Source organism: Hordeum vulgare, chromosome 3H (genome assembly GCF_904849725.1).
Source record: "Hordeum vulgare subsp. vulgare chromosome 3H, MorexV3_pseudomolecules_assembly, whole genome shotgun sequence".
In the NCBI taxonomy this organism is placed as follows: Eukaryota; Viridiplantae; Streptophyta; class Magnoliopsida; order Poales; family Poaceae; genus Hordeum; species Hordeum vulgare.
The window spans coordinates 475010734-475022666 of record NC_058520.1 but is presented as its reverse complement, the minus strand read 5'-3'; the positions used below and the strand labels follow the sequence as shown (position 1 = coordinate 475022666).

At 48.2% G+C, this 11933-nt stretch overlaps 2 protein-coding genes across 2 annotated transcripts; one reads left to right on the top strand and one right to left on the bottom strand.

Moving 5' to 3' along the window:
• Positions 1-353: 353 nt before the first annotated feature.
• LOC123440216 (anthocyanidin 5,3-O-glucosyltransferase-like) lies at positions 354-2022 on the bottom strand. Its single transcript, XM_045116787.1, has one exon. It carries the CDS (start codon positions 1908-1910, stop codon positions 483-485), a length of 1428 nt encoding a protein of 475 aa, XP_044972722.1. The 5' UTR covers positions 1911-2022; the 3' UTR covers positions 354-482.
• Positions 2023-7083: 5061 nt separating this feature from the next.
• On the top strand, positions 7084-8967 carry LOC123440215 (anthocyanidin 5,3-O-glucosyltransferase-like). The gene has a single exon (XM_045116786.1). The coding sequence runs from the start codon at positions 7343-7345 to the stop codon at positions 8759-8761; it is 1419 nt and encodes a 472-aa protein (XP_044972721.1). The 5' UTR covers positions 7084-7342; the 3' UTR covers positions 8762-8967.
• Positions 8968-11933: the final 2966 nt, after the last annotated feature.

The following is an 11933-nucleotide window of genomic DNA, read 5'->3' as shown; positions in this document are numbered from 1 at the left end:
TGTACATATAGATATTTTAGGACAAATTATGAAGTGGAGTAAAAAAAAAGCATTGAAAAGGTGCAAGTCACCATCTCTCTCCTCTTTAATTATTCAACCCCCAATGAGCTAAGTGCACGTAGAAATTAAAAAGACAATGTGTAAAATGTTATTGGTCTTGATTACCGTATGATGAAAAAGAAGCATTTCTTTCTACTTTAAAATGTATTGAAAATATAAAAGTACACTCTTTTGTGGAAAAAATTTAAGACCAAACGTACACTCTTCACCGAACGGAGGGAGTACTTAATTATTGTTGTCATGTTATATTTTAGCTTATGTGGCATGTTTAGCACCCGTCCATGAAGCGAATATGAATTTGTACATTAGTACAAATTTATGTAAAATAATATAATTAACTCAGAAATAAACCTAGTCCGCATATAATGTCGAAATGTACCTAGGCCGCGACAAATCAAATATCAAGGTCAATAAGTTTCACATTAATTCTGAACGGTTGCGACCATGGAAGTGCCCATGTCGTTGAGGAATTGGTCAAACGCCAAGTACGACGAGCCTCCTTCCTTGAGCGCGTCGGCAGCTGCATCCTTCGCCGCCGTCACCCGCTCCCTGAGTGCCTTGCCGCCCTCAGACGCCATAACCCATCTGACCTTCTCTTCCACCTCCTCGGCCTTAACCACCTCTTCATTGTATCCTCTCATCTCCACCCCGAGCTTCATTCCGTCCACTATGTGCACCTTGTTCACCCTCTGCTCCGCGTACAGAGGCCAGCACAGCAGCGGCAACCCTGCCGTGATGCCCTCCAGCGTCGAGTTCCAGCCGCAGTGCGTCATGAATGCGCCGGTCGCCCTGTGGCGCAGGACGTCCACCTGCGGCGCCCAAGACTTGACCACGAGCCCTCTGTCCTTGGTCCTCTCCAAGAACCCTTCCGGCATGAGCGCGTCGAGGTCAGGCTCCGGCAGCGGATCGCCGTGTTTCTGGTCGGGACTGCGCGGGCTCCGCACGACCCACAGGAACCTCTCCCCCGACTTGTCCAAACCAAGTGCGATCTCCTCGAGCTGCTTACTGGAGAATGTGCCCAGGCTGCCGAAGGAGAGGAACACTACGCTCTGGTCCGGCTGCGCGTCCAGCCACCGGAGGCAGTCGTGCTCCTTGTCTCCGCCTCCCGAGACCAACGGCCCGATGCAGTAGACCGGCGGCGTCGCACGACCGGTGACGCAGAGCCCGTCGTTGAGAGCGGTCACTGCCGGCTTTTCCAGCGATTCCAAGGAATTGATAAGAATCCCGTTCGCCTCTGTCATCCGCTCAAACATGCGTAAGAGGTACATGAATGCTTCGCCGTCTCCAATAACTTCGGAGGGCAACTCCGAAGCTTTGAACGGAGGAACACCCGGGAAGGTGACGATGGAGTCGCCGAGCTCTTTTACCTTGGCCGTGTTGCTGGCGAACTTGCTTGGCAGGTTGAGGAAGATGGCGAGGTCGCCGGCGCCGGAGGCGAACGAGTAGTAGACCGGCAGCTTGAGCTCGGCTGCCACGTCCAGGGCGTCGACGCAGAACATGTCGAGCACGAGCGCGTGGACGGAGGGCAGCGAGCGGAGGAAGTCGCGGAGGGGCGCGTTCATGGCCGCGAGCGATTGGATAACCTTGACGACGTGGTGCCTGGGCGCCCCGTCGGTGTTGGCATCGGCAGGCGGTGGCGGCGTCGGCGTCGGCAGGACGTGGAAGGCGACGGAGGGGTTGGAGGCCCTCGCGCGGGCGACAGCAGCGGAGAAGTCGGTGGACTTGACCTGCGGCTCGACGAGCGCCATGGTGACGGCCAGGCCGTGCTTGAGGAACAGCTTGGCGACCTCGACCATCGGCACCAGGTGGCCGACGCCGAGGCCAGGGTACAGGACGACGGTCTTCTTCATCGCTTCGCTTCACTTCACTCTTGTTCTAGCACGTACGAAATGGTTTGGTCCTGTCTGCTCTGTCGAGATGTGGAGACCGGGACTGACTAATATAGCGTGGCCGGAGGGAATCCAGTCAAAATTGGTAATGCATGGCCGCGTGAGGCTGTGAGCTGCGCTCGGTGCCACATCTCGACAGAATTATACTCTGTCACGGTGCCTGGCGCCACTCGGGTAATGATAATTGATAAGACGTAAGAGACAGGTCCACTGTCCTCATCTGATCTAGAGCAGAGTAGCGCCTTTGGGAGTGGCAACGTCATCCGTGACGGTACTCTCCGTCCGGGGAGCCTCTTTCCCGCGAGTTTCCGCCATGCCGATCTGCTCTTGGTATCATCGATGCCGTCCTCTTCTACAAGGCTTTGTTTGCTCGCTCTTCAGAGCATTGCCACGAGCACAAAATACATTTCTCCTGCTCAACCTGCTCATAGCCCATCGTCTGCCATTATGGATACCTATCTGCAACTGCGAGGACACCCTTTACTGCCGCGGTGACGTAATTGATGAGTTCTTTAACAATAGAAAAATCCATATCCTGGTTCACAAAGCACCTTAAACATGATAAAAACTGCATCAACATTCCTCAACCCTTGAATGACCTTGAATGATCAATGTCGTCCCTGGAACTAGACGGCGACGCGTTTATGTCCACGCTTTATTACGAGTGTCGATGTCTTTGTGCGCGTGCCTTAAGAACCAATGCTCCAGAACCGCAATTGCCGTTGCTAAATTGATCTAAAGAACTTAATACCAAATCCCGTCGTCGTACCTTACCAAAACCGTGAGGAAAGTCATGGACTGATCCAAGTTCATCACTAGTAAGTGATTCGTCCACAACGCTTGCTGCGAGAGATATAAATATGAGTAGGGGAGGCTAGTAGTGAGCAGGGCCGGCCCTGAAGTTTCAGAGGCCCTAGGGCGAAATCCATAAATGGACCCAACGGTGCTTGTAAAGTCATCATAAACAATTATAAATTTTCCTAGTAAATTTGATCCCCTAAATGTAAATAATATTTGAAAATCAAAATCCATCCATGTTTTAGATCAAATATATCACAATGATTTTTCATGCATTTTTTGATGCCAAAATCATCAATAACAATATAAAGATTAATGGCAGTTAATTGATCTGCTCGTTTACTCTCTTTTTTCGGAACTAAACTAGTGTTTTTGAGGCAACACTGAATATTAGAGGAAATTAGCAGCAACAATCTCCAACTATATATCCAAATTCACACTACATGACCGGACGACCAACTATTGCAAGGCTGTAAGTGTTGTTTTTATAAGAATAAAAATTAATTGCAGTTCACCAGGTTGAGACTGAGGGTAAAACATTGAGGTGAGGGCAACAACTGCAGTGATATGCCATATTAACTCCACACTGATTTGCTCCGTCCTCCGGCAAAAACAAGGTCAAATGAATCATCCACGGGCCTTTGATCACACGCGTATGTATGTGTTGCTAGATTAGATCGAAGAAATTGAAGAGGCGATAAAAAATCCTTCACGGCACGGCGCAAACAAGTGCCGAGGTGCATGTACGATCAGTGACGGGAATCCACAGCAAATGCAGCCACGCTTGCCTCTTATATGGGTCTCTCATATCGTTTATATTTGCATCAATATTGGGCATGTAGAAATTTATGGCTGGTTGTATGTGCTAGGTCGGGGCCCTAGTTTGGTTGGGACCCAGGGCATCGCTCATGCTGCCTCGGCCTAGGGCCGGCCCTGAGGATAACTAAGGTTCGTGCCACTGTCGGGTACCATGATCCTTTGGACGCCCGATCCTTTGGACGCCCGATGCGTCCATGGTAGCTGGTTATGTAGAGGCACATGTCTTGGGCTTCAAGTGGCTCATATGGAAAATATGAGATAACGCTTGCATCTTGCCGGGACGCTTTACGTGTTAATATAGACCACCGGTCAGGTAGTTATAAAGATCTACAAGATTAATTGTTGGATTGCTATACAAGTTATATCTCTAACAACTAACTTAAATACAATCATATACCGTTTATATTATACGAATATATGTTACATCTTTTAACAGCCCATGCCTGGCCCAGTGCTGCCGTATGGTGGCCCAGGCATGTTAGTAGGGCTGACATCCCCTCCCCCTGTGCAGAGGCTTGCCCTCAAGACTCGGTTGTCAGAAAGGGAGCCTGCATGACAGCTTTGTCATCTCACGTGATGTCCAATGTAGAGTCGCCGGACCAACGGACCTTAACTTGATCGACCATGGCTCCGGCCGTCTTGCGCTAGCGCGACTGAAGAATCTCGACTGGAACAGTGAGCGCATCGTCAGGAACAGGGAACCAGGAAGAGACAGTTGTACCTGGCAGTAGCACTTTCTTCGAGTGGGAGATGTGGAAAACTGGATGGACCGCAGCCTTGGGTGGGAGCTGAAGTTTGTATGCAACCTCGCTGACTTTGGCAATGAAGGGAAATGACCCGAAGAACTTGAATGAGAGCTTGTGGTTTGCCCGAGGGGACAGGGACGTTTGGATGTAAGGCAGAAGTTTGAGGAAGACCTGGTCACCCACTTCGAACTCGTGGAAAGAGCGCTTTTTGTGAGCATGTGCCATCATGCACTGCCGGGCTTGGTGCACACGTTGTTGAACGATGTCATGAACCACCATCACACGTTCCTCCAACCAGCTCTGGAGTGCGCGGACTGAGCATGTCGAAGCCTTGTGATTCCCCAATGTTCAAAAATTTCAAATATTTTTTGGAGTACCAAAACAAAAAGAGTTAAGTACGTGTTTGAAATTCTTTTTTTACTTCAAATAATTATTAATCCCATTAAATGTATTTACTTCTTAAATTATTATTTTAATACTTTTTCCTTCAAACCTGACATGAATGTTTATCGTGGGCATGCCACCTGCTTGGAAAAATTAAGGTTATTTCAAGAATGTCCAAAAAATATCATTCTGTTTGAAAGCACGTTGTTTCTCGAGACCCGTCAAATGGATCCAGTTTTTTTGCCACTGCCTTGTATGACCAGCTCAAAGCACCATGCCAAGTTGTTATGGCTTTTTGGCAAATTTTGCATTTTTTGGAGTATTGCTAGTCAAAATAGACCGATAAATGGCCCAACGTGTCGCAACTTGCTTACGGTATTGGAAAACCAAATATGCCTAAAATGGGCATGCACACCTTCTCGCAAAAGTTGGGGTAATTGCAAGGATGTCTAAATAGACCATGTTGAACGGAGGGTGTTCGTGTAGACGAGAAGGCTCCGTTTGAAAGCATGTAGTTTCTTGACATCCTTGAAATGATCCATTTTTTTCATGTCCTTGTATGACCAATTCAAGATACAATGCCAAGTTTTTGGATATTTGACAAGTTTTGCATTTTTACGAGTTTCCCGGGAGAAAAAAGGCGATAAATGGCCGAGCGTGTTGCAGCTTGCATATGGTGCTGAAAATCGTTCAAACTTGGCATGGATGTGTACGATGGGCAATGTCAACCTTACTGTAGAAGTTGGATTCATTTCATGGATGTCCAAAATTATACTATATTGAATGGAGGGTGTTTGGATAGGTCAGAAGGCTCCATGTTAATGCACATTGTTTCTCTACATCCTTGAAATGACCCCAATTATTTTTCCATGGCCTTGTATGATTTTGGGGGTTTTGATAAGTTTTGCATTTTCTAGAGTTTTCCTGGTGTAAAATGACCGACAAATGGCCAGAAGCGTCGCAACGTGCATATGGTATCAGAAATGTTTGAACCTGGCATGGATTACTACCATGGGCATGCCACCCACCCACAAAAGTTGGGGTCAGTTTTGAGATTTCCTAAAAATATCAGGTTCAACGGAGAGAGATCGGGTAAGCGAGAAGGGTCCGTATGGGAGAACCCCGTTTCTTGACATCCCTTAAATAGCCCTAATTGTTTTTCATGGCCTTACATGTCAAAATCAAGGCACATGCAAAGTTCTTTGGGTTTTCGACAAGTTCACCAATTTTTTTAGACTTTTCTTTTTAAAAAATGTAGATAAATGGCCGAGCGTGTTAGAACTTGTGTACAATGTCGAAAGTTGTCCAAACTAGGCATGTATGCCTATTATGGGCATGCCCACCTTGTTGCAAAAGTTTGGTAATTTGAAGAATGTCCAGACCAAGTGCAATGACTGGTGTGCAGGTAGGGCAAAAAGGTCCGTTTGAAAGCACATCCTGTTTCAACATCCGTCAAATGGCGGCAAAAAGTTTCCATCATCTTTTATGACCAACTGAACACATCATACCAAGTTGTGTGGATTTGAAGAAATTTTCTAAAGTTTTCTCAATAAAAAGGGCCCGATAAATAGTCCGACGTGTCGCACCGTACGAATGGTGTGAAAATCATTCAAACCTGCATGCATCGTATGTATGTGTCAGGTTGGTGCAAGAAGTTGGGTCATTTATCCATAACCTTGTGAGGTGTGTGCTAGACTAGGTGAGGGTGCATCCGTGAGCATCTAATTTTTCCAAATTGAATGCGGTGGTTATTTTCAGTTTTTAAGTCCCAAATGACTATATACTACAACTGTAAGTCCCTATAAGTCTCTCCTTGAGAGTCTTATTGTATAAGTCCCAAATGACGATTTTAAGTCCTTATATGTCTCTTCTGTTTGGTTTAGATGGGACTTAAAGGGACTTATAAGTTCCAAGTCTCTAATAAATAAGTTCCTGTAATCAAACACCCCCTTAGCCTGGCCCAATAGGCATGCATGCATGTCTTTGTAGTTGATGTATTTAAAGGGATGTACCTAAGCACAAGTGAGTGATCCTAGTTCAATCTGCTTCGATGTTCCCAAAGCAATCTGCTTTGAGCCGGTCTAAGTCATGTTCATCCCTTACGTCAGTGCAGCAGCAAGGGTGGTGCTCGCCCATGGCTACGTACCGATCAATAATGCCAGACCAAGGGTGGTGCTTCCCCTGCTGCATCAAGCAAACAAAGCCTTCTAGAAGAAGACGGCGTTGATACCAAAGAGCCCAATTGGCTGCAGAAAGCCACCAGGAACAGTAGCGTCACGGCTGACGTTGCCACTCCCGAAGGCGCCACACAGCACCACCAGCCCAAGGAGAAATTAGCGGCGCTGCTCCAGATTAGGATCAGTGGACCGGCAGCATCCACGCATCGTGTCGTGACGTCTCAATTCTCAACTCAGCCACTCCATGTACCGTGGCTGGTGGACCATGTTCTTGAAGGTGATGTGGCGTGAAACGCAATCCTCAGACTCCTCGAGCAAGAATGGCTACCACCATGACCCCGGAGTCCAATTTGGATTGAAATTCGACGAGCCCTGCCTACTCCTAGCACGGTCGCGGTGGGTTGTTCGTAGAGCTGAGCCAAACCAAGAGAAAAAGCATTTCGTACTAGGACTCTAGGAGAGGGAGGCCATGAAGAAGACCGTCGTCCTGTACCCTGGCGTCGGCGTCGGCCACCTGGTGCCCATGGTCGAGGTCGCCAAGCTGTTCATCAAGCACGGCCAGTCCGTCATCGTTGCCGTCGTCGATCCGCAGGTCGAGTCCACCGACTTCTCAGACGCGGTCGTCCGCGCGAGGGCCTCCAACCCCTCCGTCGCCTTCCACGTCCTGCCGCCGCCGCCCGCCGACTCCAACTCCGACAGCGCGCCCACGCACCCCGTCGTGCAGATTTTCCGGCTCCTGAAAGCCATGAACGCCCCGCTCCTCGACTTCCTCCGCTCGCTGCCCTCCGTCGACGCGCTCGTCCTCGACATGTTCTGCGTCGACGCCCAGGATGTCGCGTCCGAGCTCGGGCTGCCGGTCTACTACTTCTACGCGTCGGCCGCCGCTGACCTCGCGCTCTTCCTCAACCTGCCGAGCAAGCTCGCCGGCGTTAAGGCAAAGATAAAGGAGCTCGGCGACTCTGTCATCAAATTCCCGGGCGTTCCTCCGTTCAAAGCTACCGACTTGCCCGAGGTCATGCACAACGATGAAGTGCTCAAGGCCATCCTAGGCATGTTCGACCGAATGCCAGATTCCGACGGAATTCTCATTAACTCCGTCGAGTCGCTGGAGACGCGGGCGGTGCGCGCTCTCAAGGACGGGCTCTGCGTCCCGGGTCGTGCCACGCCACCGGTCTACTGCATCGGGCCTTTGGTCTCGGGAGGCGGAGGCAAGGAGCACGAGTGCCTCCGCTGGCTGGACGCGCAGCCGGACCAGAGCGTCGTGTTCCTCTCCTTCGGCAGCATGGGCACGTTCCCGGTTAAGCAGCTCCAGGAGATTGCAACCGGACTGGAAAAGTCAGGGCAGAGATTCCTGTGGGTCGTGCGGAGCCCGCGCAATCCCGACTACAAGTACGGCGATTCGCTGCCGGAGCCCGACCTCGACGCGCTCATGCCGGAAGGGTTCTTGGAGAGGACCAAGGGCAGAGGGCTCGTGGTCAAGTCTTGGGCGCCGCAGGTGGAGGTCCTGCGCCACAGGGCGACCGGCGCATTCATGACGCACTGCGGCTGGAACTCGACGCTGGAGGGCATCACGGCAGGGTTGCCGCTGCTATGCTGGCCGCTGTACGCGGAGCAGAGGGTGAACAAGGTGCACATAGTGGAGGGAATGAAGCTCGGGGTGGAGATGAGAGGCTACAATGAAGAGCTGGTTAAGGGCGTGGAGGTGGAAGAGAAGGTCAGATGGGTCATGGCGTCCGAGGGCGGCAATGCACTCAGGGAGCGGGTGACGGCGGCGAAGGTCGCAGCTGCCGAGGCGCTCAAGGAAGGGGGCTCGTCTTATTTGGCGTTTGTCCAATTCCTCAACGACATGGGCACCTCCATAGTCGCAACCGTTTCAGAATTAACGTGAAACTTGTTGACCTTGATATGTGATGATTTGACGTGGCCTATGTACATTTCGACATTATATGGGGACTAGGTTTATTTCTGAGTTAATTATATTATTTTACATAAATTTGTACTACTATCAGTACTCGCTCAGTTCATGTGTATAAGTTATCTTAAATTGTACACCACGATCAAGACGAAGAAAGAAATAAATGTTAGTTTGCTAAATACTATCATTACTGATCACTGCATGTGTGCTACTCTCTCTGTTACGGTTTAGAAGACACGGTTAAATTTATGTGCGTTTTAGACAAGGTTTAAGGCGTATTACAATTACTCCTATTAGCTAATTAGTACTTCATTGTACTATTCATATCCCATGCATAGTATGAATGCTATTTTTAAGCCAATCTAATAACCAATCACTAACCATATATGTTTTAGAGAATTTTCAAGCGCGCCTCCTAAACCGTGACGAAGGGAGTAGTTAGTCTCAATTCATTAAAAGCATACATGCCCCATATCTTTTATTGGTTGATTCTTTTTCTCCCTCTTGTGACTTGCATTTTTCTTTGTGTTGTGCATCGCGTGGTGAATATCGTGTGTTGATTCTTGTTTCCGGTTTGCTTCATCTCGATATAGTTCTGCAAACGTGTCGGAAAGTGAGGACCCGTTCGACTACATCGATTCGTTTGCTTCACGGAGTCATTCTTCCTTCAAGCGGGATCTCAGGCAAGATGACTGCTACGACAGCAAAAGTCCTTCCCGGCAACGCCAGTAATTCTTCTTGCTACTTCTCTTGCTTGCGTCGGTTTTTCCCCTGAAGAGGAAAGGGTGATGCAGCACAGGAGCAGTAAGTATTTCCCTCGGTTTGAGAACCAAGGTATCAATCCAGTATGAGAATCTCGTCAAGTCCAGAGTACCTGCGCAAACATAAAAGAGAGCTTGCACCCAACGCTATAAAGGGGTTGTCAATCCCTTCAAGATTGATTGCAAAGTGAGATCTGAAGGCGGAAAGTGCAACGAAGAAAAAGTGTAAGGCTGAAAATATGGTGTGGAGTAGACCCTGGGGCCATAGTGTTCACTAGAGGCTTCTCTCAAAATAGCAAATATCACGGTGGGAGAACAAATTACTGTCGAGCAATTGATAGAACCGCGCAAAGTCATGATGATATCTAAGGCAATGATCATACATATAGGCATCACGTCCGAGACAAGTAGACCGTTACTTTCTGCATCTACTACTATTACTCCACACATCAACCGCTATCCAGCATGCATCTAGTGTATTGAGTTCATGACGAACAGAGTAACGCCTTAAGCAAGATGACATGATGTAGAGGGGTAAACTCAAACCAATGATGAAAACCCCATCTTTTTACCCTTGATGGCAACAACAAGATGCGTGCCTCGCTACCCCTTCTGTCACTGGGTGAGGTCACCGCACGGTATGAACCCAAAACCAAGCACTTCTCCCATTGCAAGAATCATAGATCTAGTTGGCCAAACAAAACCCACGACTCGAAGAGAATTACAAGGATATGAAATCATGCATAAGAGAGATCAGAAGAAACTCAAATAAGATTCATAGATAATCTGATCATAAATCCACAATTCATCGGTGATGACCCACAAGTATAGGGGGTCAATCGTAGTCCTTTCGATAAGTAAGAGTGTCGAACCCAACGAGGAGCAGAAGGATCTGACAAGTGGTTTTCAGCAAGGTAAAATCTGCACGCACTGAAATTGTCGGTAACAAGTGATTGTGTGGTGAGATGATTCTAGCAAGCAACAAGTAACAAAAGTAGCAACGGTGCAGCAAGGTGGCCCAATCCCTTTTGTAGCAAGGGACAAGCCTGGAGAAAGTCTTATAGGAGGAAAAACGCTCCCGAGGACACACGGGAATTTCTGTCATGCTAGTTTTCATCATGTTCATATGATTCGCGTTCGTTACTTGGATAGTTTGATATGTGGGTAGACCGGCGCTTGGGTTCTGCCCTTACTTGGATAAGCATCCCACTTATGATTAACCCCTCTCGCAAGCATCCGCAACTACGAAAGAAGAATTAAGACAAAGTCTAACCATAGCATTAAACTAGTGGATCCAAATCAGCCCCTTACGAAGCAACGCATAAACTAGGGTTTAAGCTTCTGTCACTCTAGCAACCCATCATCTACTTACTACTTCCCAATGCCTTCCTCTAGGCCCAAATAATGGTGAAGTGTTATGTAGTCTACGTTCACATAACACCACTAGAGGAGAAACAACATACAACATATCAAATTACCGAACGAATACCAAATTCACATGACTACTATTAGCATGACTTATCCCATGTCCTCAGGAACAAAAATAACTACTCACAAAGCATAATCATATTCATGACCAGAGAGGTAATGAGTAGCATCAAGGATCTGAACATAAACTCTTCCACCAAATAATCCAACAAGCATCAACTACAAAGAGTAATCAACACTACTAGCAACCTTACAAGTATCAATCGGAGTCGCGAGACGGAGATTGGTTACAAGAGATGAACTAGGGTTTGGAGAGGAGATGGTTCTGATGAAGATGTTGATGGTGACGAGTCCCCTCCGATGAGAGGAGTGTTGGTGATGACGATGGCGACGATTTCCCCCTCCGGGAGGGAAGTTTCCCCGGCAGGATCGTCTTGCCGGAGCTCTAGATTGGTTCTGCTCAAGTTCCGCCTCGTGGCGGCGATGAAACCACGAAAAAGCTCCTCCTTGATTTTTTTTTTCCAGACGAAACCCTTCATATAGCAGAAGAAGGGGGCTAGTGGGCCAGCAGGCTGCCCACAAGCCCTCATGCTGCGGCCTGGGGGGTGGCCGCGCTGTGCAGGCTTGTGGCCACCTGCTGGCGCCCCTGTGGCGCTTCTTCGGCCCAGTATTTTTTATAAATCCGGAAAAAAATCCTCGTTGATTTTTACGGCATTTGGAGTTGCGCAGAATAGGTATATCAACTTTGCTCCACTTTCAGGCCAGAATTCCAGCTGTCGGCATTCTCCCTCTTCATGTAAACCTTGCAAAATAAGAGAGAAAATGCATAAGAATTGTACCGTAAAGTGAAATAACAGCCCAAGAAGCGATAAATATCAACGTGAAAACATGATGCAAAATGGACGTATCAATCGGATCTCGACAAACACACCGCAAAAGAAGATTACATCGGATAG

Excerpts from the sequence above, each read along its gene's own strand:
- LOC123440216 (XM_045116787.1), bottom strand. The coding sequence starts at position 1,910 with ATGAAGAAGACCGTCGTCCTGTACCCTGGCCTCGGCGTCGGCCACCTG.
- LOC123440215 (XM_045116786.1), top strand. The coding sequence starts at position 7,343 with ATGAAGAAGACCGTCGTCCTGTACCCTGGCGTCGGCGTCGGCCACCTG.